Raw genomic sequence first — 26,228 nt, forward strand, 5'->3', positions numbered from 1 at the left:
ATATTTGGGATATGGATTTACATTAATACCTCTTTTTAAAAATGCAAGAATATTGGTTTATTTCATCAAAACATGTAATTTATTTTGTATTTTCATGAAAATAGTTTTAAAACTGATTAATGACCTGAGCTAGTGGTAGCCTCAAACTACTATTTTTCAGGAATTTAGAAAATTTGGGAAAGTGGATAAAATAATACCTATAGTCATGAAAATTATCTGGAATTGATTTTTTTTATGCTGGAAGTAGTTAATATGTTACAAAAATAAATGATTGGCGGTTTACTTTCACTGCCCATCAGATGAAATAAAAACCAGTGAGCCGGAGCAAGAACAGGGTTAAAAGAATCAAGGGCTCAGACTCCCATTCTGCCCTCCTCCTTTCTGCACCGTAATGAGAAATCAACTGCCCCAGCCAGTCTTGATCCTGCTTTTCCTCCTGCTTCCCAGTGATGCTTCAGCTGCTGCAGAACCGTAAGCACTATTTCCAGAAACTTATATTGTCCTCCTTTTTTCCCATTGTATTATCTCTTTGATCTGTGTTTCCTAATTCCCTACACAATTTTCTGCTGTCAAAAGGACCAGGAAGGATCAGCAAGTCATTACTACTCACATGGAAAGAGACATCCTCCAATTTCAGGAAGCTCACAGACATAAGGCAGCAACATCTATGAAACATTTACCAAAAAAGAATATAGAATTCCTACCCAAAAAGGGATACATTTTTTATTGATTCATAAAATGGATTGCACGTCGTGACAATTGTGAAATGACTCAGTATCTGTGTTTTCCTCAAGTCAGGGATTGCCAGGATGAATGTATGCTCAACAGACAAGCCAGGATTTGTGTGTCAGTTCACTCAATCCTTTGGCACACCTTTAGGAGCTGGCATTAGGTCTTGGGAATCTACAGATTAACAAAATTCAGACGCTGCCCTCAACATCTCACAGTATGGAAAAGTAGAGAGATGGTGCACAGAGAATGAACTGTAGAAGAAAAACAGAAGCAGGCATTGCAGGATTCTGTCAGAATACTTCCAAAGAAAGCTCCCTCTTCATGAGGTCTGATGGAAGAGAGAGGGCTTCACCAAATTCTGCACAGAGAAAGTCACTTTTGAGATAAGTCTTATGAAGCAAACAGAAGTTTCCAGGTAGTCAGGGACACTCAGGAAGAGAGAGAAGAGTGTGCACACGTACAGCATCCCCAGATGTAGCGTGCCTGGGTGACTGTGAGAGGCAATTGGTGAGAGGAGAGTGGTATTTTCTTCCGGGTGTCTATGGCAGTATGTCTGGTGATTAGCCTAGCTCAGTTTGCCTTATCTCCATCACCAAAGAGCTAAAGAAAGAAAAGATATTTTTGCTCCCATGGTCGTAGTGCAAAGCAATTCAGTTTCTCCCCAGGTATTAAATGTTACATTTTTCCTAGTTTCCTGGAACAAAGAGATTTGTAGTAACATTCATGCAAAACCCAAGACCACATGCAGAGAGGTCCTTAATGCTTTCAATGATGATTTGTGGGTTGATTCACATTTTGAAATTTTGAAATTTTTATCCAAAATACATAACAACTCATGGATTGCTTACCCATGGCTATTGACAGGTTTTCTAATATTATGTGGGTGAGTATTTCCACAACAGAAGAGAAGCATATCTGGGGCTTAATTTGTGATTTTCTCAGTTCCTCGGATCTTTTGGGTTGGCCTTTGGAGAATACACTCCTGCTGAAATCTGTCTCTGTTCTATGATTGGTGACAAAAGCAAAAATTACTTAGAAAATGCCCATAATAATGATGTCTTTTTGACCCTTCCATAGTTAATCTGGACTTCTCCCCTCCACAGGCAGTACCTAGTGCTAGTCCCATCGCACCTCTACACTGGAGTTCCTGAAAAGGCCTGTGTCATCCTTAATCACCTGAATGAGACGGTGGCACTGAAAGTAACTCTGAGGTACGAAATGCAGAACAGTCCCCTCTTCACAGACCTGGTGACGAAGAGGAACTATTTCTACTGCAGTTCCTTCACGGTCAGTACTGCTCCTTGAAATAAGGGAGCTGGAAAGAGAAAGAGCATATTATATTAGCTGATACCTTTGGTTCTGATCCTTTGAAAATAAAAATGCATAATGAAAGAAAAATGAGAAATACAGAGTGAATCTCAATTTACATTTTCTTTTTTTTTTTTTGAGACAGAGTCTTGCTCTGTCACCCAGGCTAGAGTGCAGTGGCATGGTCTCGGCTCACTGCACTCCACCTCCCGGGTTCATGCCATTTTCCTGCCTCAGCCTCCCAAGTAGCTGGGACTACAGGCGCCCGCCACCATGCCCAGCTAAGTTTTGTATTTTTAGTAGAGATGGGATTTCACCATGTTAGCCAGGATGGTCTCGATCTCCTGACCTTGTGATCCACCCACCTTGGCCTCCCAAAATGCTGGGATTACAGTCATGAGCCACCGTGCCCGGCCTCAATTTAGATTTTAAGAATGGAAGTTCTACTGAATATGCTCACATGATATTTACAAACAAGTGTCCTGCATAAAATTTAACAGTAGTTATAGAAAGGATTTAATCTGATCTTAAATTTCTGAGGTAAATAATATTCATGCCATTACAGATAGAAACACTGAGATTTATAAAGTCAAATAACTTATATAAGATCTCACCAATCGTTGATAGTGGATGTATTATCCTTTTAATCTTTTACTACTTAAGGTATTAATTGTTTAATCATACATGACTACCACAAATAATAACATAAAATTTTTTTTGAGACAGGGTCTCTTTCTGGCACCCAGGCTGGAGTGCAGTAGTGCCATCAAGGCTCACTGCAACCTTGGCCTCCCAGGTTCAGTTGATCCTCCCACCTCAGCCTCCGAGTAGCTGATAGTATAGCTGGTCTTGAACTCCTGCGCTCAAGCAATCTGCCCACCTTGGCCTCCCAAAGTGCCGGGACTATAGGCATGAGCCACTGTGCCTGGCCGTATAATATATAATGTTGTTGACCTTTGAAAAATAAAATTTAATTATTATTTTAATATCACCCTTTTGCTGTGAAAATGTAAGCATCCCATTTCAGTCATAACTGGCTTGAAAGAATTAGCTCATCTTACTGCAATATTTTCTCCTTCAATCATGTTACTGTCATGTTACAACATCATAATAATCTACTTTTAAAACAAGGAGCATAATCCTTGACTTTGTCCCTTACTAATTCTCAGGGACCAACGAGGAAGACAGAAACTCCTAATGGCTGAGAAATTCAGAAATAAGTCTGGGCAGATTCTTCAGCTCATTTCTGTTTTACAGATTCCAGAATTACCATCTTCCTGGTTGGTCATTGCTGTGGAGGTAAAGGGGGCGACTCTGCATTTCACAAAGAGCAAATCAATCCATGTAACTACAGCAGAGAACCTAGTCTTTGTCCAGACAGACAAATCCATATACAAACCAGGACAAACAGGTATAAGGAATCAAATGAGCAAGGGGAACTTTGGGAGAGGGGAGGAGCTTCTTTATTACTTTATTCTGCAATCCTGGGAATTCAGGCATGCTGTTACTACCCCAGGCTCCACTGAGAGATTTCACAGGAAAATACCTCTGTTTCAGTGAAATTCCGTGTTGTCTCTATGGATGTCAATTTCCACCCTTTGGATGAAATGGTGAGTCTCGTAACGACGGGTGACGGTTGAGGGAAAATATAAGGCCTATTCTTTTAGGAAATTTAAGACTAATTAAAGAGGTATTTTAAACCCACCACAGGAAGATCTCATAAGAATATCTCTGCTAGAAGAATAAGGGAGGTCAGAATCAAGGCACTCGATAAACCGCATTCTTAAAATGAATTCAGTATGCACTTGAAGTTGTCCTTTTAAAGATTCTAGTTACTTTCATTAAATAAATGTGTGAATTTGATTTCCCTCTTAAACAAATATCATCTGTGAAATAATAATAAGCTTATTATTCGGACCTTTTTATCTAAATAGGTTTCCTCAATTGTATGTTATTTAACAATAGGGAAGTCATGACTTCTTGAAAGATGTATGTCCCAAGCTAAACATATAAAGTGCTGTGAACCAAATGGGGTATTTCCTCATTTGGAATATACAGACTCACCTCCTCTGGCCCATATACTCTGTCAGTGCTGGTGTCATGGTTTTCTCCTTCTATATTCTACCACGTGCTCATACTATCTTTTTTTCTTTCCAGTTTCCAGTGGTTTATATTGAGGTAAGTGGTATATTGTACATTACAACTGGAATGAGGACTCTCTACAAGTTACATTAAATTGCATCTGTCCCTTCCCTCATCATTTCACCAAAGCTAAACAAATACTGTTTTTCTGTCCACCTTAAATTCTAAGTGGATAAGATGTAAATGCAGGAACATTTCTTGAGATGACTCGTCCAATATTTCTGACCAAAATAAACATACATAATACCAAAAAGAGGCATCAGTATGAAATGTTATCTAATATCTCATAGCTAGCAAACTTTTTGCCCTTATCTCAGGCTGGAATTCCTATAAAACTTTGTTAATACCTTTGGGCCAATTTACCAACCATCTGTGATACAGCTGCCTATGTCGTTCTTACCTGCTAAGCTGCTCTTCTACTCAAAGTTATATATTTCAGTTGTTTCTATGAACTCATCATATTTTCACCTATAGGACCCCATGAAGAACCGAATTTTCCAAAGGCAAGGTCTTAAATTGCAAGGGGGACTCAACCAACTCTCTTTCCCGCTATCAGTGGAGCCCATTCTGGGTTCCTACAAGATCATGCTGCAGAAAGAGTCAGGGAAGAAAATAGAGCGCTCATTTGAGGTGAATGAATATGGTAAGAATGCTCTATGTGTAAGGCATTTATAACATCAGAGTATTTAAGATTAGATAATTTTCACATATAGGTAAGAATCAAAGGTCTAGCATACAATAGTTGAAAATTAGCAAGCTTTTAAATTTACCCATATATTTGCTAAGTGCTTTTTATGCACTACCTCATTTAATTCTCACAATGCCCCTCTGGGGCAGATACTATTATTATTCCCATTTTGCAAATAAGCGTATCAGTACTGGAAAAGTTAGTAACTTAAAAAAATCACAGACTCATGGCCTGGCGCGGTGGCTCAAGCCTGTAATCCCAGCACTTTGGGAGGCCGAGATGGGCGGATCATGAGATCAGCAGATCGAGACCAGCCTGGCTAACACGGTGAAACCTCGTCTCTACTAAAAAAATACAAAAAACTAGCCAGGCAAGGTGGCGGGCGCCTGTAGTCCCAGCTACTCGGGAGCCTGAAGCAGGAGAATGGCCGGAACCCGGGAGGCGGAGCTTGCAGTGAGCTGAGATCCGGCCACTGCACTACAGCCTGGGCGACAGAGCGAGACCCCGTCTCAAAAAAAAAAAAAAAATCACAGAGTCATTAAGGGGTAAGAAAGATTTGAATTGATACTCAAACATAACTTGTTAACCAATACTTTGTGTCAGCTACATACACTATATATCTGTTTTTTATATTTTATAATTGAAAGTATTTCCTGGGGTTATTGTATGGTTGTCTATAACCTACACCTACACTACTCTAATCAACTACGATTCCTAAACCATATAATTTAGTAATCAACTAAACTATAGTTCAACTAAGTATAGTAATCAACTAAACTTTAACACACTTGATTTAGTCAGTACTCAACCATAGTTGATTACTAAGTCAGACATTAAGCCATCTTATTAGTTATCAGTTACGTGAATTTTGTAATGTAAATTAAATATTTTATGCCATGACTGAGAAGTCCTATCACAAAACGTGGTTCCCAAAATTCATCAGAACTGCCATCAAAATCACAGAATAGGATTGTATTATAGGAATAACACCTTACGAAACTGTGAGAGAAGCTAGAAAAGTAAGAGGCCATCAGGAGGAGTTGACAGATGAGAGAAAATTACTAGCCAGTTCTGAAGCATGATTAGGGGTGTATAAATGTGAGCTTGCAAAGGTCTGGGAAGCCAGGAACCCTCAGCTGCCCAAGTGCACCAACCATGCAGAGGAGCTGACAGAAGAATCTATGGAAGATTATTACCTCTGCACTCCACGTAGCTACCACTTTAGTAGGCTTGTAGCCAAGTGTCAGATGGTAGGCCTGAGACCTCTGTTAGTCAGCAGGGTTAGCATTTGGGAAGAAGAGCTCGGCATAGGGAGGGAAAGAATAAGAACACATTGCAACCTATTGGTCCCGCTTTACCACATTAACTGTGATGATCTTCAGGGACTAATCATGCTGCCTTCCCTCTATCTGGGAAATCTTGCACAAATTCAGAGAAAGAGAGGCTACGAAATGTACTATCAGGTTAACCAAGTGAACAAATGACTTCTCCTTCTCAGTACTGTCCCTATTGTAGCTGAAGTCGTTTCATGTGATCACGTGTTAAAGGTTCTGTCATAGCATCTATTGCTAATACTTGCAAGATCTCTGGCCCACTCTCACCTTTTTTTTTTCTTTTTTATTAAAACAGTTTTGCCTAAATTTGAGGTCCAAGTAAAAATGCCCAAGGTTATTGGTTTTCTAGACGAAGAATTTGTGGTAACCACCTGTGCCTTGTGAGTTGCATTTTTTTTTCTGTCTCATTTCTATTTGCATACTCTATCTGAGGGGAGGTATTGTAAATAACAGTTACTAAACTTGGAAGTATTTTAATTAGGAGAGGAATAACTCTCTTTGTAGCTTGCCTCATAGTAGGGAGTAGGGACGGCAGCAGATGACACATCTGCTAATTGTAAAATCATTTACTGGACATTTGAAACGTGCCAGACAATGTTCTAAGTGCCTTATGCTTACTAACATTTTTATTCTGTAAGTAATCCTGTGAGATGGGGAGGATTATTATCCTCAATTTACAATGGGGAAACTGTAACATTTAGAGAATAAGAAATTTGCTCACATTACTGCAGATAGTAAATGGTAGACTGGAATTTAAATCCAATGGTCTGGAACCAGACCCCAAACTCTTCACCACTATTCTATATTGGTTCTGCAATTTAAATAGCAATCTAGCTTTATGAAGCATTTATGTATCCTAGACTCAGTGCTCAACTGAATCTAGGCCATCCAACTAAGGATCTCATGCTCATGCCTTCTGTGTCCAATTACCTCCCTTTTCTTCACTGCTTCTAATTAAACTATGGAAAGACACGGGAAATAGTTGGGAGGAAGCTAGGCTCAAGTCTTGGATGCACATGACAGAATTAAAAATCCATATTGTAGTTATTTCTTCCTTCGATTGCCTTTTAGTGCCTTTTAGTGCACTACGGCATCCTCCACACACACGAGATGAGTGTATGTCCCCTCTTGCTTTTGCGAGCAGCGTGAGCAACATGTTTTCATCCTTCTCACTAGACTCAGTGCTTTAAATTTTTCATCAGAGGGAAAGCCTTTTGATCCAGATTTGAAGATTCCAAAAGTAATTGAAATTTAGTAGATGATTTATGACTTTATCAGCACTTAAAGGAATTCAGGGGGAAAAAGAACTATAAAAAGAAGCAGCTTGGGGAACTGACCCTACACCTTATCTCCCCCATCATTTGGGTTAAAGCAATAGGTTTCAAACATCAGTGTTCATCAGAATCTAAGGGGTGAGGAGTGTGCTTACTTAAAACGCAGATTCTCTGGCCCCATGTCCAAAGATTCCAATCATACATCTGAGGAAAGTCTCAGAAATCTGCATGTTAACATGTATCCCAGATCATTTCAACGTTGGTGGTCCACAAAACACTTTTTTGAGAGACCACAAATTAGTTATGGCTTTGTGTCATATCCTTCTATCATATTAGGCAGAATCAAACTGAGTCATTATGTATAACATTTTTGTTTTATAGCTACTATTTTCCATCTAACTTCTCATTTATTTTCTTAAAGTGCTTATAAATCAAGGATAACGCAGAAATACACTCTCTACATAGTCTTAATATGTTGCCCTAAAACAATGTAGGAGGTGTTGTCAAAGCTGGAATCATGACCTAGATAATCTGACAGCTGAGAAAGAGGGAAATAGGACCATCTTACACTAAAACTGCATCTAAGAGGGAAGAAAGCTCTGAGAAAAACTAAGTCGGTAATTTTCCATTTGGAGTTGTTTCAAAAAGATTCTTCCAGTACTTTTTCTTAGAGTTATGGACAATTAAGATGCAGTCTCTCAGAATAAGTGTTTATAAAATGCAAATAATATGGAAGGTAATACAATTGCTTAAGGTGGATGTATGAATGGATCAAATCAGTTGAAGAAACATCAGTATTATTTATATCAAGTAGCTTTTTGCATGGCCACCTTATTGTTACAGGTACACATATGGAGAGCCTGTCCCTGGTATGGTGACACTTAGTGTATGCAGAAAACGTTCATTATACTGTTTCGGCTGCCACAACACACATTCACGAAGTATCTGCGAAGAATTCAGTCAACAGGTACGTGGAAATCACTCTCCTCAGGACACTAAAACCAAGGTTTTCTCTTCTCATAGATTACAATAATGAATACAATACAACAGAGAATAATGTTTGAAATACCCATCAAGCAAAATGGTGGAGTGGGGGAAAAATTGTAAGAAGATCTGGCAGTGTTAAGGGCTCACTTGAGGGTTGAGTTCAAGGGTGTCTAGTGGTATTTATTTGGTTAGTTTGGTAATTTCCTTCCAACAGCAATCAAAATGCCAGATATAAGGGCATAAAAGGACATGGAAGGATCCAAAGTTGGCTTTTATCAAACAGAAAACAGAAAAATGTGTGTGGCAGGTGTTAAGAATTTGGCTAGTGGGAGAATCAAATGGCATGGCATGGAAAGTCAACTGCGCTGGAAGAATGTTAAACAAGTACAAGGCTGAAGAAAGGAAGACTTCGAAGGACAATGGATTAGAAGCCCAAAACATGTCAAGGAAGAAGTGGAATAAGAATAATTAAGGGAAACAGCTGAAAGTAGAATGTGATATATTAAAAAATAAAAGGCAAAAATTACTGATTCCAGAGGCAGAGTATGCAAACAGTCCAGGATGTGGCAGTATGAGCAGATGCTGTAGGGGTGATGCAGGGCAGGTAAGCCCCTACATGGGGGTTTAGCCCAAGAAAGTTCTTTTCTTCACCCAGGAAAGAATTCAAGGGCAAGCCAGAGGTGTTAGAGACAACAACGTTGACTGAAGCAGCAGTGTACAGCAGCAGCAGAGGTACTATAAGCAGTGTGCCCACAGTAGCAGCTCAAAGGAGTACTCTAGTCATATGTACACCCATTTTTAGTTACATGGAAATTAAGAGGCAGATTACGCAGAGATTTCCAGGAAAAAGGTGGTAACTTCTGAGCTGTCAGGCCATTGCCATGGAAAAGAGCATTAACTCTGGGTGTTGCCATGGCAACGGTAAACTGACGTGGCACACTGGTAGGTGTGTTTTATGGAAAGTAGCCTCCCCTGCATCTCTGTTTTAGTAAGTTCCCTCTTTGGTCCAGTGTCTGAGACCTGCTTCCAAAGTTGAGTCCCACCTCTTACCTCAAGGTTATGGAAAAGAAAGTTATCAAAGCTGCAGAGAGCAAATGAATGAGAGACCAGAATAACAAATATAATAATGAACACCAAGGCAGACACTGATAAGCAAGATACCATAAGAAGAATCTAGCTGCCCAAATCTGTAATGTATCAGGGAGGCTAGTATTAACTTCTATTTTCAAGTGAGTCATGACATCTATATAAAAATAAATACAATTCAATTTTATTATGCAATGAAGATTTTCATATAAATAAATTTAAAATGAAAACAAATCTTTATTAAAACATGTACCCCAACATTTAGTTTGAGAACTTGGTTATGGCGAGGATTCATCTATTTAAAAAATGTATATATTCCTATTAATATCCTAGATATTGAGAATATACAGTTAAGAACATAACAATCCTGGCTGGGTGCAGTGGCTTACACCTGTAATCCCAGCACTTAAGAGGCTGATGTGAGAAAATCGCTTGAGCCCGGGAGTTTGAGACCAACCTGTGCAATATAGTGAGACCCCCGCCTCTATAAAAAAATTTAAAAACCACCAGTGTGGTGGCACATACCTGTCGTCCCAACTACTTGGGAGGCTGAGGCAGGAGGATCACTTGAGTCCAGGAGGTTGAGGCTGCAGTGAGCCGTGATCATGGCCACTGCACTCTAGCCTGGGTAACAGAGTGAGACTCCGTCTCAAAAAAAAAAAAAAAAAAAAAACAACAACAACAACAACAAAACACATAGCAATCCTTAGTCAATATTTAGGTAATGGTGGTTATGAAAGCCTTCTCAGAATAGGTTATGTCTGAGTTAAGTTTTTGGCTAAGGTAAGAATGGGAGAAAGAAAATTATCATTTGAGGAACAACATATGCAAAGAGATAGAATTACAAAATATCATGGCACGTTTGGAAAACGCTAGAAAGTTTCATATGGCAGAAATGGAATCCGTTTTCAGAAAAGAGGGGAGAAACCAAAGGTTGATAATGAATAAATCAATGATGAATGAAGAAACTTTATGTCATTCTTGGGCTTGGGAAAAGACAAGCACCAAAAGGATGGTCAGAACATTTGTTACATATATTTTTATGGCCAATAAAAAAGTTCTCATAAATTGACAGCAGACTTTTTAAGTAGCATATTGGAAGACCCGAGAATTCTTTCTTTCTCTTCAGACAGACACTGAAGGATGTTTCACACAACTCGTAAAAACTAAAATATTTCAGCTGAGACGAAAAGGGTATGACATGACAATACATGTGGAAGCCAAGGTCAAAGAGAAGGGAACTGGTTTGTATTATTTTTAAGTATTTATTAATGTGATACATATTTATCAAACTTCCATTCCATGTAAAACACTTTATAGTTTCTGGAGATTATGAAAATAACATGGTCCCTGCCCTCAAGGAATTAGGCATCTAAAAACAGAAATTAGGTGTGTCTGTGCACATAGCCATAATAAAATTTGTACGAGAAATACAAAAACGAGGGCCAAGTGAGTATGAAGAGAGGTAATTAATTCTAGCATACCTTCTAGATCCCAAAGAAAACCTTATGGCTAAAATAGCATTTCAACTGATTTATATAGGGTAGGTAATACTTTGAAAGATTAATGATGAAAAGGGAAAACGTGATGAGCATCAAAAACTGTGTTTGATCTCAGAAGAATCTGAAAATGGAGGCTGAGAAAAGTAAATCATACACTAAAGAGCTTAGATTTATTCTGAAAAGCTGGAATATCTTTCAATATATTTGAGAAGAATAATCTAAATAAATTGATGTTCTTAAAAGATAAGTCCAGCAGAACTGAAGAGCATAGGGTAGATGAAAAAATGTGCTACAATGTGGTAAGTCAGAAGATTAATCAAAGATGACCCCAAAGATTCCAAATTTGGGGTGTGGGAGATGGAAATGCCATTAACCAAGATAATGAGTCAATGAAAAAGAACTGTTGTGATGAGATGTGTTAAAGATAATTAACTATAACTTGGAATATCAAAACAGAAGTGAATGTATTTAGCTGATAATTTTAAAAGACAGCCAGAGTTAAATTAGGACCAGAGATGTAAATCTAAATCCATTCTCATTGTGTCTATGTCCTCTTAAGAGTGAGTGCAAATGCTCTGAAAGGAGCTCTTTTAGCACTGCTAAATTTAGGATAGAGACAGAACAAAGAGGTGTCCAAGGACAGAAACAACTGCATTTAGCAGAGAGTAACAAATAAATCAGCATAATTAAATAAGAAGTCAGAGAGCTGAGGAAAAACAAAGAGGAGAATTTTTATTTTATTTTATTTTTTTATTATTATTATACTTTAAGTTCTAGGGTACATGTGCATAACGTGCAGGTTTGTTACATATGTATACTTGTGCCATGTTGGTGTGCTGCACCCATCAACTCGTCAGCACCCATCAACTCGTCAAAGAGGAGAATTTTTTACAAGCAGGAAGAGTTTCAGTGGTACTTAGTGTGGAGTACTACCGAGAGTTCATGTACAATGAAGTCGAAGATGAGAATTCTATATGGAGGGCAAGTAAGGAATCTTTTAAGACTTTGATAGCACTGTGTTTTTGATAAGAACAAGATACAGAGTACACATCATTGAATGGAAAAGCACCAGGTGTTCACTATCCTTTGGATAGCTCATGCAGGGAAACGACATGTCTTTCTGGAAATAAAGTTTGTGTTAGAAATTCAAGCATATTTTGGGCCAGTGTGATTATGACGAATCTAACCATGTACAGAAAGTTGTGGAGGGAGAGCAGGGATGTGAGAGAGGGAAAAACAAAGATGGAGCAAGATCATAGAGGAGATGAGAAAATATAGAACATAGGTAGAAAACCAGAGGAATGAGGGATGGTGGATACCAATAATGTTTCATGTGAAGGTGAAGCTAATGTCAAGTTGCTGATCAAATAGCTTGTAAGTGTGGGAAACTCTGGCAAGAATAAAGAAAACAGAATGTGGATGGCATTTTGTTATGATGAAGTGAGGCTGGGGAGGAAGTAGGAGGTGAGTTTTTAATACATAGAATGGTTCAACTTCATTTTTTTTCAGGATTGGAATTAACTGGGCATGGATCATGTGAAATCACAAATACCTTAAGCATACTGAGATTTACTAAAGTAGATTCACGTTACAGAAGTGGACTCCCCTGGTATGGACAGGTAAAAAAAAAATTTTTTTTAACATAATCACAATTTGGGGCATGAGGTTTTTAAGAAAATGAAGTTTTAAATCACAAAATCAAAATTTATTTTAAAAAGTAATATTTCAAATAGGAAAAAAGTACAGCAGATTATAATTTAAAAAGCAAATATAATCACAAAATCCAGAAAAATAAAGCATGTTTTATTAACTTCCTAACACATCTCTGTAATACATTTGTGTAGTTCAGCTGCATACTCTTTGATTGTCTCTTTATAAACAATGATTTTGTAACATAATTTTTATGGAAAGAATTCAAACATACTCTTTCACCTAGATGATTGAATTTTTTATTACTGGTAGTTTTTAAAGTTGTTTTCCATTTCAAAGTTTCATATAGATATCAATATTGGTAAATTGTAGAGCCAATAATTTAGTAAACTATCCATTTTCTTTCATATAAGAGATGCAAGATTTCTAGGTATTTTAAGTTATCTTTTGTAGTAACTAGTTTTTGAACTAACAGTTCATGGGCAAACGTTTCAAGCTATATTTTGAATTTTATATCTGATATTTTATACTTGAATTTTAGATTTTCTTCATTTATCCTAGTATTTCATATTAAATTATCAAGAAATTAATAAATATATAGATATAGTTTCATATGGCCATTTCAGGTAGAGAGAAGATCATGAGAAAAACTGATGACTTGAAGGGTGAGTATGACATGGTCAGAAATGTAAGATAAAAGGGAGACTGTCTAAGGCTCTAGGTATGAAACAGTTTTTCGAGAGCAAAGCACTAAAAAGCAGCCAGTGTGATGACAGCTTAGGTTAAAGACATGACCAAATTGACTGAATAATTGCAGGCAAGCAAGAACAGCTATTAAGGTCTTTTGAGATATGGTAAGAATTTTGGATTGAGAAGTGAAGAAAGAAGAAGTTTTAAGAAAGAGAGTAACATGATCAGGTTAGCTCAGGCTGTATAGAATGGTTTAAACAAGAATGAAGCAGCAAGGAAATGCAGAAGATTAAATAGAAAGCTACTGGAAACCAGATGGGAAAAATATTGTGGTTTTAACTAGAATGGTAGCAGCAGATTTGGAGAGAAGCAGATAGAATCAATATATATTTGATGGGAGATGGGGAGAGGAGATAGCACTTGACAATAAGTTTGAGATAAGCACTGAAAGCGAGAAAACGACTCATTTAAAAAAACCCCACTCCTCAGTATTCCTGCATCAGTTATCTGATAGATGGAAGAACCATATACTGAAAGAGAGAACACTGGGGGTGGAGAAAGTCTGGGAAGGTAGTGTAATGATCCCACTTTTTGATATTCTCAATTTGAGTGCCCATGAGATATCCAAATAGAACTATTCAAGATTTTGAGATCTGTTGCATAACAGGATGATTATAGTCAGTAATAATATATTGTACATTTCAAAATAATAAATAAATTACAAATGTCTCATCTGAAAAAGTGGTAAGTGAGGTGATATATATGTTAGTATATTTAATCATTCCACATTGTATACGTATATAGAGACATCACATTGTACCCAGGAAATTTATGTAATTATGATTTGTGAATTTAGAATAATCATGGAAAATAAACTGCCATTTAGCTTTCAAACTAATTTTTAAAAAGAAGTATTAAAAAGAAAAATCATAGTTTAGAGTTCAGAAAACAAGTCTCATTTTCAGATTCTAAGATCTTCAGTAAATGACAGGGAGGGACCTGGAGGTAAACATGACAGAGTGGAAGATGTTATTGCCATATGACACTTTAACCAACTATGACTTTTATATCTGTAGGTTCTTCTAGTCAATGAAAACCATCAGCCAATCACCAACAAAACTGTAGATGTTCATGTGAATACTAGATACTATTTCAGTGCAACTACTGATGAGCGTGGCTTGGTGAACATTTCCATGGACACCACCAACTACATATTACCTTTTCTCACAGTTTCAGTAAGTGGAAAGGGGCATCTGGGACCAAAAAGATAGAGATTATTGTGGCCAGGAAAATTTAAAGATATTTGAGAAGCACGTGAACTCTAGGAGTTTAAAAAAAAAAAAAGTGATAAAGAGTAAAATGTAAATTAAACAACATGGAGACCTAAATTATAAAAACGGAAAAGTCTGCCAGAAATCTTTTACTTGTAGGTAAACTCTGTTGACAATATGATTTAGGTTCAAGAGACATTGAATAGATCATCTTGATATTCCTTTGAAAAATGGAATATTTTTATAATTCTAATATAAGTAAGATCTTGTTTGGCTTCTTTGGCATACTACTATTTTTGTTCTGTGTTGAATATTCAAATATTCTTATGCAATTTGCAGCCATAGCATGTTAAGAAAAAGTAATTGACCTTGTTTATGAATGAATACCATCTACTAAATCAGTACAGCATAAGCTTAAATGATCTCAAGGGGAAGCAGTTTATAGATTATGCTATATTTAAGAAAGCAGCCCTCTTATATGGCTTTATTATATTGCTTTATGTATATACATAAAAATAAATACATATAATATACATAGTTTTATATATTTTTGCAATCATATATATAATAGATATATATAAAACAGCTTATTTATTCTTCCATTAGGTCAAATACAAAGAGAGTAACAGTTCTTTTGATAACTGGTGGCTTGCTGAATTTCATAAGCAAGCATCTCATACTGCAAAGCATTTTTTTTCCCCAAGCAAGAGTTATATTCACCTCAAACCTACTATTGGTACTTTGACCTGTGGACAAACCCAGGAGATTCAAGTACACTATATCTTGAATAAACAGATTCTCAAGGATGAAAAAGAATTAACCTTCTACTATTTGGTAAGAAGAAGAGCCACTGTAGCTCTTTCTAATTGTATAGACTCCAAAATTGCTGGGTTCCTGTCTAAGTAATGCCATTTACAAGATAACAATAATATATTTTTTGTTGTTTTTATGCTCAAAGAGAAGTGACTTCCTAACAAATATTAATGCTTTAATTTCTCATTTACGCTCTGGTCACCACTGAAACTTTTAGAATTTTTCCTTGCAGAGTTCCAATGGCAATTTGTTGAGCAGGAGAGGAAAGAGCCTAGGATAAAATGTTTTTAGTCAAAGAGAAAATTTTTTCTTAGAACTCAGTAGATAAATAAGCAAAGGCTAAGAGCCATGAACTACTTCAAAAGGAAATAAAACTTATAAACAATCTTCTGGAAAAATATTCAATTGTAATTATTTTACAAAGCTCATGACTGGTGTGATTGCAAGGAAAAGGTACATGAATAGGCAGACTATACTTTGGAGTGATACTTTTGAGGCCAATATTCCCATGAATGCCCCCAAATTTAAAATGTCCAAGGCTAATAGTTACTCAAATAAGTCATTTTAAGAAGAAAAAGTTAAATATAGGGAATTCTGTATAAGAGCATTAACTATCAATAACATTTTCTTAATTCCATAAAAAAATTAGAAAAATTAACAATACATTTGAATTTCCTAGATTTATTGCTTCCTAGATATATGACCTTGGATAATTTACCTAATTTCATCTGGAAAGGCAAATGTCAGTCATCTCACTTTAGTCCTGGAAATAACATGAATACCTACTTCATAGAATTATAGTGTAAATTAAACAATTAAATTAACAGTAAATTACTTAGTTCAGTTCCTGGCATATAGAGAATGTGCATACATTTAGTTTTTTTAAAAAATAGGGGCAATAATAGAGAATAGTTATGCATAGTTAATATCTGCCTTCACTATATATTGCTTTGCATAAGGTAGATGTTTGAAATGTTTGTTGAAAAAATACATAAATTTTGTTTACATATTTACATATAATATATTAGGAGTGATAAATATTAGATAAAATAGTAAAACATCATAAAATTGTATATTTTTATTTAAAGTATGTAAAGACACATATATGAAGATATTGAAAAGGAAGTTTAGTGATCAAAATGACTTCTAGGTTGGGGTAATAAGGTTATGATTCACCCATATGTCATGAATGTTTTAAAGTTAGGTTAAAATGTATTCTTTTAAATAATAATGAATATATTTCCCTCTGTCTTCAGATTAAAGCAAGAGGAAAAATCTCCCAATCAGGAAGCCACGTGTTATCCATTGAACAGGGAAACAGTAAGTATTTTCAAGATTTCCTTTTTCTTTCCTCCCTCGTCTTGTCAAATTCTGAACAATTTAGCAATTTGGAGCTATTTTCACATTAGAAGAAACAGTCATCAACCTCTTCATCCAAAGATGAAGAAGCTGATGTAATAGGATGACATACTGGGTTCGCTTTAGCCCAGTTAAAATTTTTTCTTCTTTTATATAGCATTTCTACATTTTAAATTTTATTCCTAAACTAATATATATTCATTTTATGTCTTAAATGTCTTTAAAATGCAGAAAATAATTGAAAAATATGGAAAATAACCACAGAAAAATTTTACTTTGTGTGCTTGTATATGCATTGCCTATGACTACTGAAATAGATTATCACAAATTTATGGGCTTAAAACAACACTTCTAATTCTTTGTTTTAGTGCCTTAAAATACCACTTCTGTCTTCTAGTTCTGGAGGTCAGAAGTCTCACTAGGCTAAACTCAAGGTGTCAGGACTGCATTCCTGCTGGAGCTTGAGGGCAGACTGTTTCCTTGCCTTTTCCAGCTTCTAGAGACCTCTTGCATTCTTTGGCTTGTGGTTCCTTTCTCTATCTTCAAATTCAGCCACATACCATCTTCAAATCTCTCTCACCTTCCTGTCTTCCTCCTAGAAAGATCCTTGTGATTACATTGGGCCCACTTGGATAATCCAGAATAAACTTCACACCTCAAGATCCTTAATTTAATCACTTCTGCAAAGGCCCTTTTGCCATATGAAGTAACATATGGAGAAGTTTTGAAAATTGAATAGCTTCAGGGGCCGTTATTCTATTTACCACAATCTTCCCATTGGCCCCAGAGATTCACATTCATCCGTCATACAGAGTGCATGCACTCTATCCATCATCGGTAGAAGCCTCAATCCATTACAGCATTAACACAAGATTAAAAGCTCACAGTCTCATCAGCTCAAAAGTTCCAAATCTCAACATCTCAATCATCTAAATTAGGTGTTAATGAGGTCCTGGACATAATCCATCCTAGGGCAAAAAGAGTCATTAGTCCTAAGAAGTGCTGAAATCTGGCTGGGAAAACAGCGTAGTTTTAACACCTGGGAATAATCCTCTTTAGTTCATTTCTCTGTCCTCTGGGCTCAAGAATCCATTCATGGAATCATTCACCCTTTTTCATGAAGGATGCGTTTGCAGCTGAATTGTTTTATCAGACCTTGTTTCCTGCTTGCATAATTTGAGAGGTCTGACATTCTTTTATTCTATACTCTCTCTGTCCCTTTCAGTTGAAGCTGACCATGTTTCTATTAGTATAAACTTTTCAAGAGCCATGTAGGTCTCCTGTGTGTCACAGAGATTCATTCCGTTAAACAAAAAGCCTCTTCGTTGACATTTGCTGGATAATTCTATCTCCAGTTTTGGCTTTTGTTGAGATGGGTAAGGGTATCTAAGAGTCATGCACTTCGAAGAGCCCTTTTTTGTGACTAAATTACTCTGACATTTTAATTTATCTGGAAATAAAATCTTTAGCAAAAGTTTGTCCAGTCACATCATAGCTTTTTTCTAGAGCACAATTTCCTGACAGTGAATGTCTTAATTTTACCGAATTTTGCAATCTAGATAAGCTGAGAAATTTCCAAATTATCAAGTTCTAGTTCATTTTTGATGACTAATTCCTCATTCGATTTATTTTTCTCCTTTCCAGTTTTGTTATAAGCAGGAAGAAGAAACCAGACTGACCCTTTAACACTTTTCTTTAAAGATTTCTCCCTAAATATCTGAATTCATTAATATTTGGTATTTCTTTTTCTTAAATATTTTGTTGAATTTACCAGTGAAGCCATCTGGACATAGAATTTTCTTCATGAGAAGATTTTAAATACAAATTTATTTTCTTTAATGAAGTGCAATTTAAGTTTGCAACTACTTTAGTAAATTTTTGGTTGTGTATGTCATTTAAAATCTTGTCTATTTTTCTAAACAGTCTAATTTATTTACATAAAATAGTCCATAATATTCTTTTATAGTTTTAAAATATCTGAATTTCTATAGTGATAGAACCTCTTTCATTCAAGATACTTATAATTTATGTCTTCTTTTGATCAGTTTGGCTAGAAGCTTCTCAATTGTATTGATCATTTCAAACAGCTAGTTTTTTGTTTAATTGATTTTCTCTCTGTTTTTTTTTTATGTCATTGGTATCCACTGATCTTCATCAGTAAAAGATTGATTTTAATTTAGTCTTCTTTCTATACTTTCTTCATGAGGATGCCAGAGTCATTGATTGAGACCTTTCTTCTTTTCCAATACAAGGGTTTAGTGTTACACATTTTCCTGTTAATAATACTTTAGTTGCATCCCATAATATTTACATGTGATACTTTCATTTGAACCAGTTCAAAATATTTTCTACTTTCCTTTTTGATTTCTTCTTTGAACGATGAGTTATTCAGAAGTGTGTTATTTAATTTCTAAATGGGAGCTATTTTAGAGATCTTTCTGTTACTGATTTCTAATTTAATGACTTTATGATTGTATGACTTTAATTCTTTTAAATTTATGGAGATATTTTATAGCTCAGAAAATATGGTCTATCTTGGTAAATGTTAGAATGCGTATTCTGCTGCTGTTAAGTGGAGTGTTCTCTGAATGTCTTTGAGGTCAACTGGGTTAATAGAATTTCTCTATCTTAAGATCACACTTTTCTTCTTTATTTCCTTGAATCACAAATATCTCTTAATTCCTGTTATCTTAGGAAGAATGCTTAACATTTCATAAAAAGATAAGTAAAAAAATATATTTTTTACAAAAGATAAGTACAGATGGCCTATTTACTTGTTACCTGTTGTCCCCAAGTTAAATCTGATAAAGAAATAATAGACTTCTTTTTGTTTGTTTGTTTCAAATTTTGAAACAAAATTGAATATTTAGGAGCTATCACTGACTGAAGCAACTTTTATTAACAGAGCTCAAATAAATTTTCAAATAAAAATTGATTTTTAATTAGTCAGCTAACTCAACTATTTACAACTTTTCCTTTAAATAGTCGTGTAAAGTTTAATTGAAATAATTTTCTTTTATTTTTTTTCGAAATGGAATCTTGCTCTGTGGCCCAGGCTGGAGTGCAGTGGCGCCATCTCGGTTCATTGCAAGTTCTGCCTCCCAGGTTCACGCCATTCTCCTGCCTCAGCCTCCTGAGTAGTGGGGACTACAGGTGCCCGCCACCACGCCCAACTAATTTTTTGTATTTTTAGTAGAGACGGGGTTTCACCGTGTTAGCCAGGATGGTCTTGATCTCCTGACCTTGTGATCCACCCGCCTCAGCCTCCCAAAGTGCTGGGATTACAGGCCTGAGCCACCACACCCAGCCTAAAATGCCTTTTTAATTAATTATGAATTTAAGTATGATTTAAAAATATTAATGTTTGTTTGTAATTTTTTGAGCTCCAGATTAGCCTCTTAATAAATTTCCTGTAACTCTACTTCTAGATGAAAACCCTTTTTTCATAGACTTTCTCCCAGTCTTTTTGAGCCAGAAAGAGGCTTCTAAGGTCATGATAAGGATGTAATACCCACACTCTAAGACCCCGCTCACCAGAGGTCCTTCTTAGGTCTGTAACATCTCTTAGGTCTATATAATCTCTTACTGATTGTTTTCTTTCTGCTTGAAATAAAACACAAAATTTGAATACATTCATTCAAATATGAAACACTGACTCTAAATTTCCATTTAATCCTTGATTTTATGTTATTGGACATTGTACTGATTTTTTTAGAGCAGGTAAGGTTGTCTCTAATAACGTAAGAAAAAGTTACTGCCTAACAAAGCAGTATCTTCAAAGTTTGTTTCTGCAGTGGAGTTTAAATCCTGTATGGATTGAGTCCTAAGGTGGTGGGGTGGAGAGAAGAAGTGTCTCTCTCTTTAAGAAAAAATATACTTCATTTTATTTAATGACAGCTATGTAAATGGTTGTTTTGACTTTGACATTTTGGAAACTCAATAAAAAACTTAAGTACTCTAGTATAATAACCACTTTGTTGCAGCTTCCTAATAAAATTAACTCCTGAAATGTTTAACCCTGCTCCAGAATTCCACGTTCATTCGGCTTTCATCTTACTGTTTCAAATTTTGACCGTGCTGTTCCTCTGTATTTTCATGAAAGCTGCCCTCAAATCTTTTATAGATACGGGAAGGGTACAATTTTTAAAGAATAATTTTATGCTACAAAGATCAAACTTAGAACATTTATGAAAAAAATCAAGTGGAAGGTTACATAAGCACTATGTAGTTCACACAGAGGACAACCACTAAGATGAACACACAGAATTCTATGATAAAAATCAAAGGCTCACAAGGCTTTTTATGTGATTTGTGTCTGTATCCCTGCTGTATTATAAATGACCTGAAGGAAAAAACTGTGTTGCCTTCTTTATGTTGCCCTTACACACACAAGAATTATAACCAAAAGTGTCTAGAAGTTCTCTTTCTTCTCTCTTGACTGCTTTCTGAATAATATATTTCAATTTAGAAATAGAGACATGTGTTAAATGTCTTTTTGCTTCTTAAGCAGAGGAAATGAACAATTAAACCTGATACAGGAAAACTGTCATTAGCTCATGTTAAGGATTAAGGAAATGTCATTTTAAGGGAAAACGTCATTAGCTCAGCATATATCTATTGAACACTACTACCTGCACAGTGGTATAAATGCAGGTCTTTTCTTACTTCAGTGTGCTCCAAATGTAAATAAAGTCCATAGTTGGAAATGCCTTTTTAAAAAATAAAATTGATAATTCTGTTGCTGGCCGGGCACGGTGGCTCAAGCCTGTAATCCCAGCACTTTGGGAGGCCGAGATGGGCGGATCACGAGGTCAGGAGATCGAGACCATCCTGGCTAACACGGTGAAACCCCGTCTCTACTAAAAAAAATACAAAACACTAGCCGGGCGAGGTGGCAGCGTCTGTAGTCCCAGCTACTCGGGAGGCTGAGGCAGGAGCTTGCGGTGAGCTGAGATCCGGCCACTGCACTCCAGCCTGGGGGACAGAGCGAGACTCCGTCTCAAAAAAAAAAAAAAAAAAATAAATCTGTTTCTAATATATGATACTGGACTTGTTCTTCTTTTTCAATTCTCCAGTGAAAGGAGTGTTTTCCTTCTCCTTTCGAGTGGAATCAGACTCCGCTCCTCGTGCTCACCTGCTTGTTTACACTGTTTTACCTAATGGAGAAATTGTTGCAGACGCCGACAAGCTTGAGATTGAAAATTGTTTTGCCAACAAGGTGGGTTGTTTTGTTTAAGACTAGTCCTTTTATTCTTCTCCCATGGTGATGTGTGGAAAAGAAGGTAATAAGGAAGATAGCCATACGGTGCTCCTAAAACATTTCTCCCAACTACTTCTAAAGGCGGAGAGTGATGTCACACTGAGAGGTCTAGTGCTGACATCCAAAATAGGCAATCATAAACACAGTTTTTAAAAAGTCTCTTGTTTTGTTATAAAATTCATATGAATTTTAAAATCAAGTCATCTATAAACCTTTAATAGTTTTAATTTTAAAATCTTTTGTTGCTAATATTTTCGATTAAAAATGATGCCTCATAAGGCTGTGCCAATTGTACCCCATCAGAGACTGGCACACTTCCATGTACCGCTACAGACACCAGTAAGTTGTCATGAGTTTAAACTGAGCTTGATAATATAGAACAGATGAGAAACAGCCTGGACACTTTAAAAATAATGGTAGCACAAAAATTTAACATAGGTTCAAATGGCATATTTTTTATTTAAGGAATGCAGAGCTGCCATGTGAAGCTCACTGAGATACGAGTATGCTTTATTCCAACAGAATTTGGTGCTGTTTATCTGATTTTCACTACTCTGGCAGCATAATCCTAACGTTAGCAATCAGATAAGAGCTGCCTACTTCAAATGCCTGTTTTCAAATAAACCTGGAAGGAATTTTTTTTTTTTTTTTTTAACATGGGCTTTGTGGAGATTACAACAAAATGTGTTTATAGCAAGTGAACATTTCTGCCCTGAGACCTATATTTAGGTTATCTTGTTTTAAATATACAGTGAAATAAGAAAAATACACAGTGGATTCTGATGTAAACCTTTAATTCCACCTTACTAAAGAGTGCTATTAAACCTGGATGATGTGTCCAAGAAGCATAGTGTCTGTTCTATTTGCATTTCTGTGTGTTTCATACCCACTGGGAAGAGACTCCTTCATGCTTCAGTACCTTTACTGTTAATGATGGGTAGTTAGTTGGTTGTTAAATCTCGGAATGGCCAAGTTATGCTCCGGCTTTCAGCACATCTTATTCATTCTCTCTGTGGGGTCTCTTTTGGGTGGGTCAGTATCCTCTTCACACTCTGGAAATGAGAGAAGTATTATAAAACAGAATTGGCAGAAAAGTGACTTTCTCCCTGGACTCCAGTCTGAAAAACACTTCTGATTTTGCAAAACCTGTGACAGTCCCTGTGCAACAGTATACAACTTCACCATAGAAGCAAAAGCCCATGGACATTATAATCAATCACTTCATGTTAAATACCTTTTAAATCATCATTGATTGGAACTGAAGATCCGCTGTAAAAAATAACATGAACAAAGATTCATAAGAAGATTCAGAAGAAAGTTGACTACCACAAAAATTAGAAAAACAGTAGATCTATTAAAATTACAAATTAAGCACCCTAAAAATGAGACATCTTGGCGGGATGGTGAGCAAATAAATAGTACACTGAGGATGTGAGGAAAGATCCCAAGTCAGACATGCATCCTTGCAAAATGATACATTTAAAATTTTTTTCAATCTTTGCTGAAACAGAGAAAAATAGTTTTCTTTTTCTTTTTTTTTGATTACTAGAAATTTTTTTTTAATTTATTTATTATTATTATACTTTAAGTTGTAGGGTTCAAACTTCATATACTTATTTCTTCACTTAAAAACAACAGATTTAGTGTACACATTAAATATTATGTAATAGTTGGAATCATTTGTTATACTCAACTGGATATAATTATTCCTTAAGAATAACATTGGTAATAATATATGAGGTACAGATTGCTTTGAAATATGCCTTAAAGTTACATTTCATATCAGTAAAACATTTTCTATTTTCTAACATGTCCACTTCTTGTTAATAGTGTTTTTAGTTTATTATAATCCCAAATTACTTGTTCTTTTGACATGGACAGTCACTAACATATTTTAATGAACTTAAATTTTCTAAAAATAACAAATATATTTCAAAGAGATTCTCCATAAGCAATGTTTTCATAGTATATTGAATTAGAAAGATGAATACTACTGCATCTTGAAGATAAACAGTCACTGATTTTTTTCATATATGTCTTCTGATAAGTGATTCCAAACTGCTGTATTAATTCAGTAGACCACAAAGCTGGATTGTCATAGTGAAATTTAGCAACATAAGTCAGATGTTATTTAGCTAAACATATTGATATTTCATTCCAATACAAATCAGTTTTCAGTCCAAGAGTCGAGGAAGTTACCTGATGCTACTACTGTATAACTCAGATTCTACTCAAGAAATGTCTATATCAACAGAAGGAACTAATAGATTTACTTACCAATTAATTTTTTTGGCCAGAGTAGAATCAAATCTTTGGGAAGATTCTGCACAATTTCCTGTTGTCCTTTATTCACCATTGTTTAAATTGCCTGAACCAATGAACTCTTAGGCTGTATATTAGATATTTATTTTATTAAATGGACCAATAAATCCCCAATCATGATGCGCAGTCCCACACTGCTTTAGAATTTCAGATGACTGAGACTGCCAACTGGAGGAGACTTCTGTTGACTGGTCCTAGGGGTGAAATGTGATTTTTCACATCACCATGCAAATGACACACAGTCATCACAAGAACACTGCACAGAGATAGGTCAGTAATAGCAAGGTATGCATCTTTCTTGTACGTGTGTTTTCAGTTCAATGCAGCGTTTTATTTCTATATGATTAAAGTCAATTGATATTTCACCAGTTATGTAAGGAATAGAAAACCTGAGTTAACTGACATCACATTTCCAGGTTGTTCCAGAGACACTGAATTGGTAGTTCCTAGGCTGTTCATCTCTTAATCCTGCTCTAAGATGAATAAAGAGAAAGGAAGTATAGAAAAGACTACCCTTAGCCTGGAGTAGAAGGAAGGCTGGTTACTGTAATAATTATAAAAGTGTCTGCTTTAATCATATCCTCTTTACAGGTAACTTTGAGATTCTCCTCAGCTCAGAGCCTGCCAGCCTCAAACACCCACCTGAAAGTGACAGCCACGCCCCTCTCCCTCTGTGCCCTCCGTGCTGTAGACCAGAGTGTGCTGCTCATGAAGCCGGAAGCTGAGCTCTCACCTCAATCTGTGAGTCCCATTCCAGCCTTGGAGATCATGAAATGCTCACATGATAAGATCATTTTTGGAAGTTAAAGTTCCAAAAATGTTTGCAAAAAACAAGTTCTTCAGAGTAAGAGGCATGATGTAGTTCCACAACAAGCAGAAATTGCATAAAGTACTTTACAGACTTTATCTCATTGTATTCTCTGTTATATTCTCACTGAGGGAGCAATCTTGCTTGCCAAAACAATCTGTGCTATGCCTGGCACAGAATCTTTTTTTTTAACTTTTATTTTAAGTTCTGGGGTACATGTGCCAGATGTACAGGTTTGTCACATAGGTAAACATTTGCCATGGTGATTTGCTGCACAGATCAACCCATCACCTATCTAGGGGTTTTCTAGATATAGGATCATGTCATCAGTGAACAAAGATAATACATAGGTATTAAGCCCAGCATCCATTAGCTATTCTTCTTGATGCTGTCCCTCCCCCTGCTCCTACCCCAACAGGCCCCAATGTGGGTTGTTCCATGCCATGTATTAATGTGTTCTCAGCATTCAGCTCCCACTTATAAGTGAGAACATTCAGTGTTTGATTTTCCGTTCCAGCGTTAGTTTGCTGAGGATAACGGCTTCCAGCTCCATCCATGTCCCTGCAAAGAACATGATCTCATTTTTTATGACTGCAGAGTATTCCATGGTGTATATGTACCTCATTTTCTTTATCCAGTCGATCATTGATGGGCATTTAGGTTGATTCCATGTCTTTGCTATTGTGAATAGTGCTGCAATGAACATTTATAATAGAATGATTTCTATTCCTTTGGGTATATACCCAGTAATGAGATTGCTGGATCAAATGGTATTTCTGCTTCTAGATCTTTGAGGAATCGCCACACTGTCTTCCACAGTGGTTGAACTAATTTGCATTCCCACCAACTTTGTAAAAGTGTGCCTTTTTCTCTCCAACCTCACCCCCATCTGTTGTTTCTTGCCTTTTTAATAATCACCATTCTGACTGGTGTGAGATGGTGAAAGACTGTTATGATTTCAGTTCTTCTCATCACCACATAGCACTTACTCTAAAATCGATC

General features: G+C 36.1%; 1 protein-coding gene across 1 annotated transcript in view; it reads left to right on the forward strand.

The window, feature by feature from the left end:
- The first annotated feature begins 391 nt into the window (after positions 1–391).
- Positions 392–26,228, forward strand: part of LOC112634992 (pregnancy zone protein-like) — a 74,222-nt gene continuing 48,385 nt past the window's right edge. Inside the window, exons 1-15 of the mRNA XM_025402871.1 lie at positions 392–471; positions 1,836–2,019; positions 3,298–3,451; positions 3,598–3,650; positions 4,198–4,218; positions 4,657–4,825; positions 6,500–6,584; positions 8,322–8,445; positions 10,681–10,795; positions 12,563–12,672; positions 14,470–14,628; positions 15,271–15,498; positions 16,734–16,797; positions 21,912–22,054; positions 25,010–25,159. Coding sequence (XP_025258656.1) covers positions 392–471; positions 1,836–2,019; positions 3,298–3,451; positions 3,598–3,650; positions 4,198–4,218; positions 4,657–4,825; positions 6,500–6,584; positions 8,322–8,445; positions 10,681–10,795; positions 12,563–12,672; positions 14,470–14,628; positions 15,271–15,498; positions 16,734–16,797; positions 21,912–22,054; positions 25,010–25,159 — 1,839 coding nt within the window. The remainder of the gene's footprint in view (positions 472–1,835; positions 2,020–3,297; positions 3,452–3,597; positions 3,651–4,197; positions 4,219–4,656; positions 4,826–6,499; positions 6,585–8,321; positions 8,446–10,680; positions 10,796–12,562; positions 12,673–14,469; positions 14,629–15,270; positions 15,499–16,733; positions 16,798–21,911; positions 22,055–25,009; positions 25,160–26,228) is intronic.

Source organism: Theropithecus gelada, chromosome 11, assembly GCF_003255815.1.
Source record: "Theropithecus gelada isolate Dixy chromosome 11, Tgel_1.0, whole genome shotgun sequence".
NCBI lineage: Eukaryota > Metazoa > Chordata > Mammalia > Primates > Cercopithecidae > Theropithecus > Theropithecus gelada.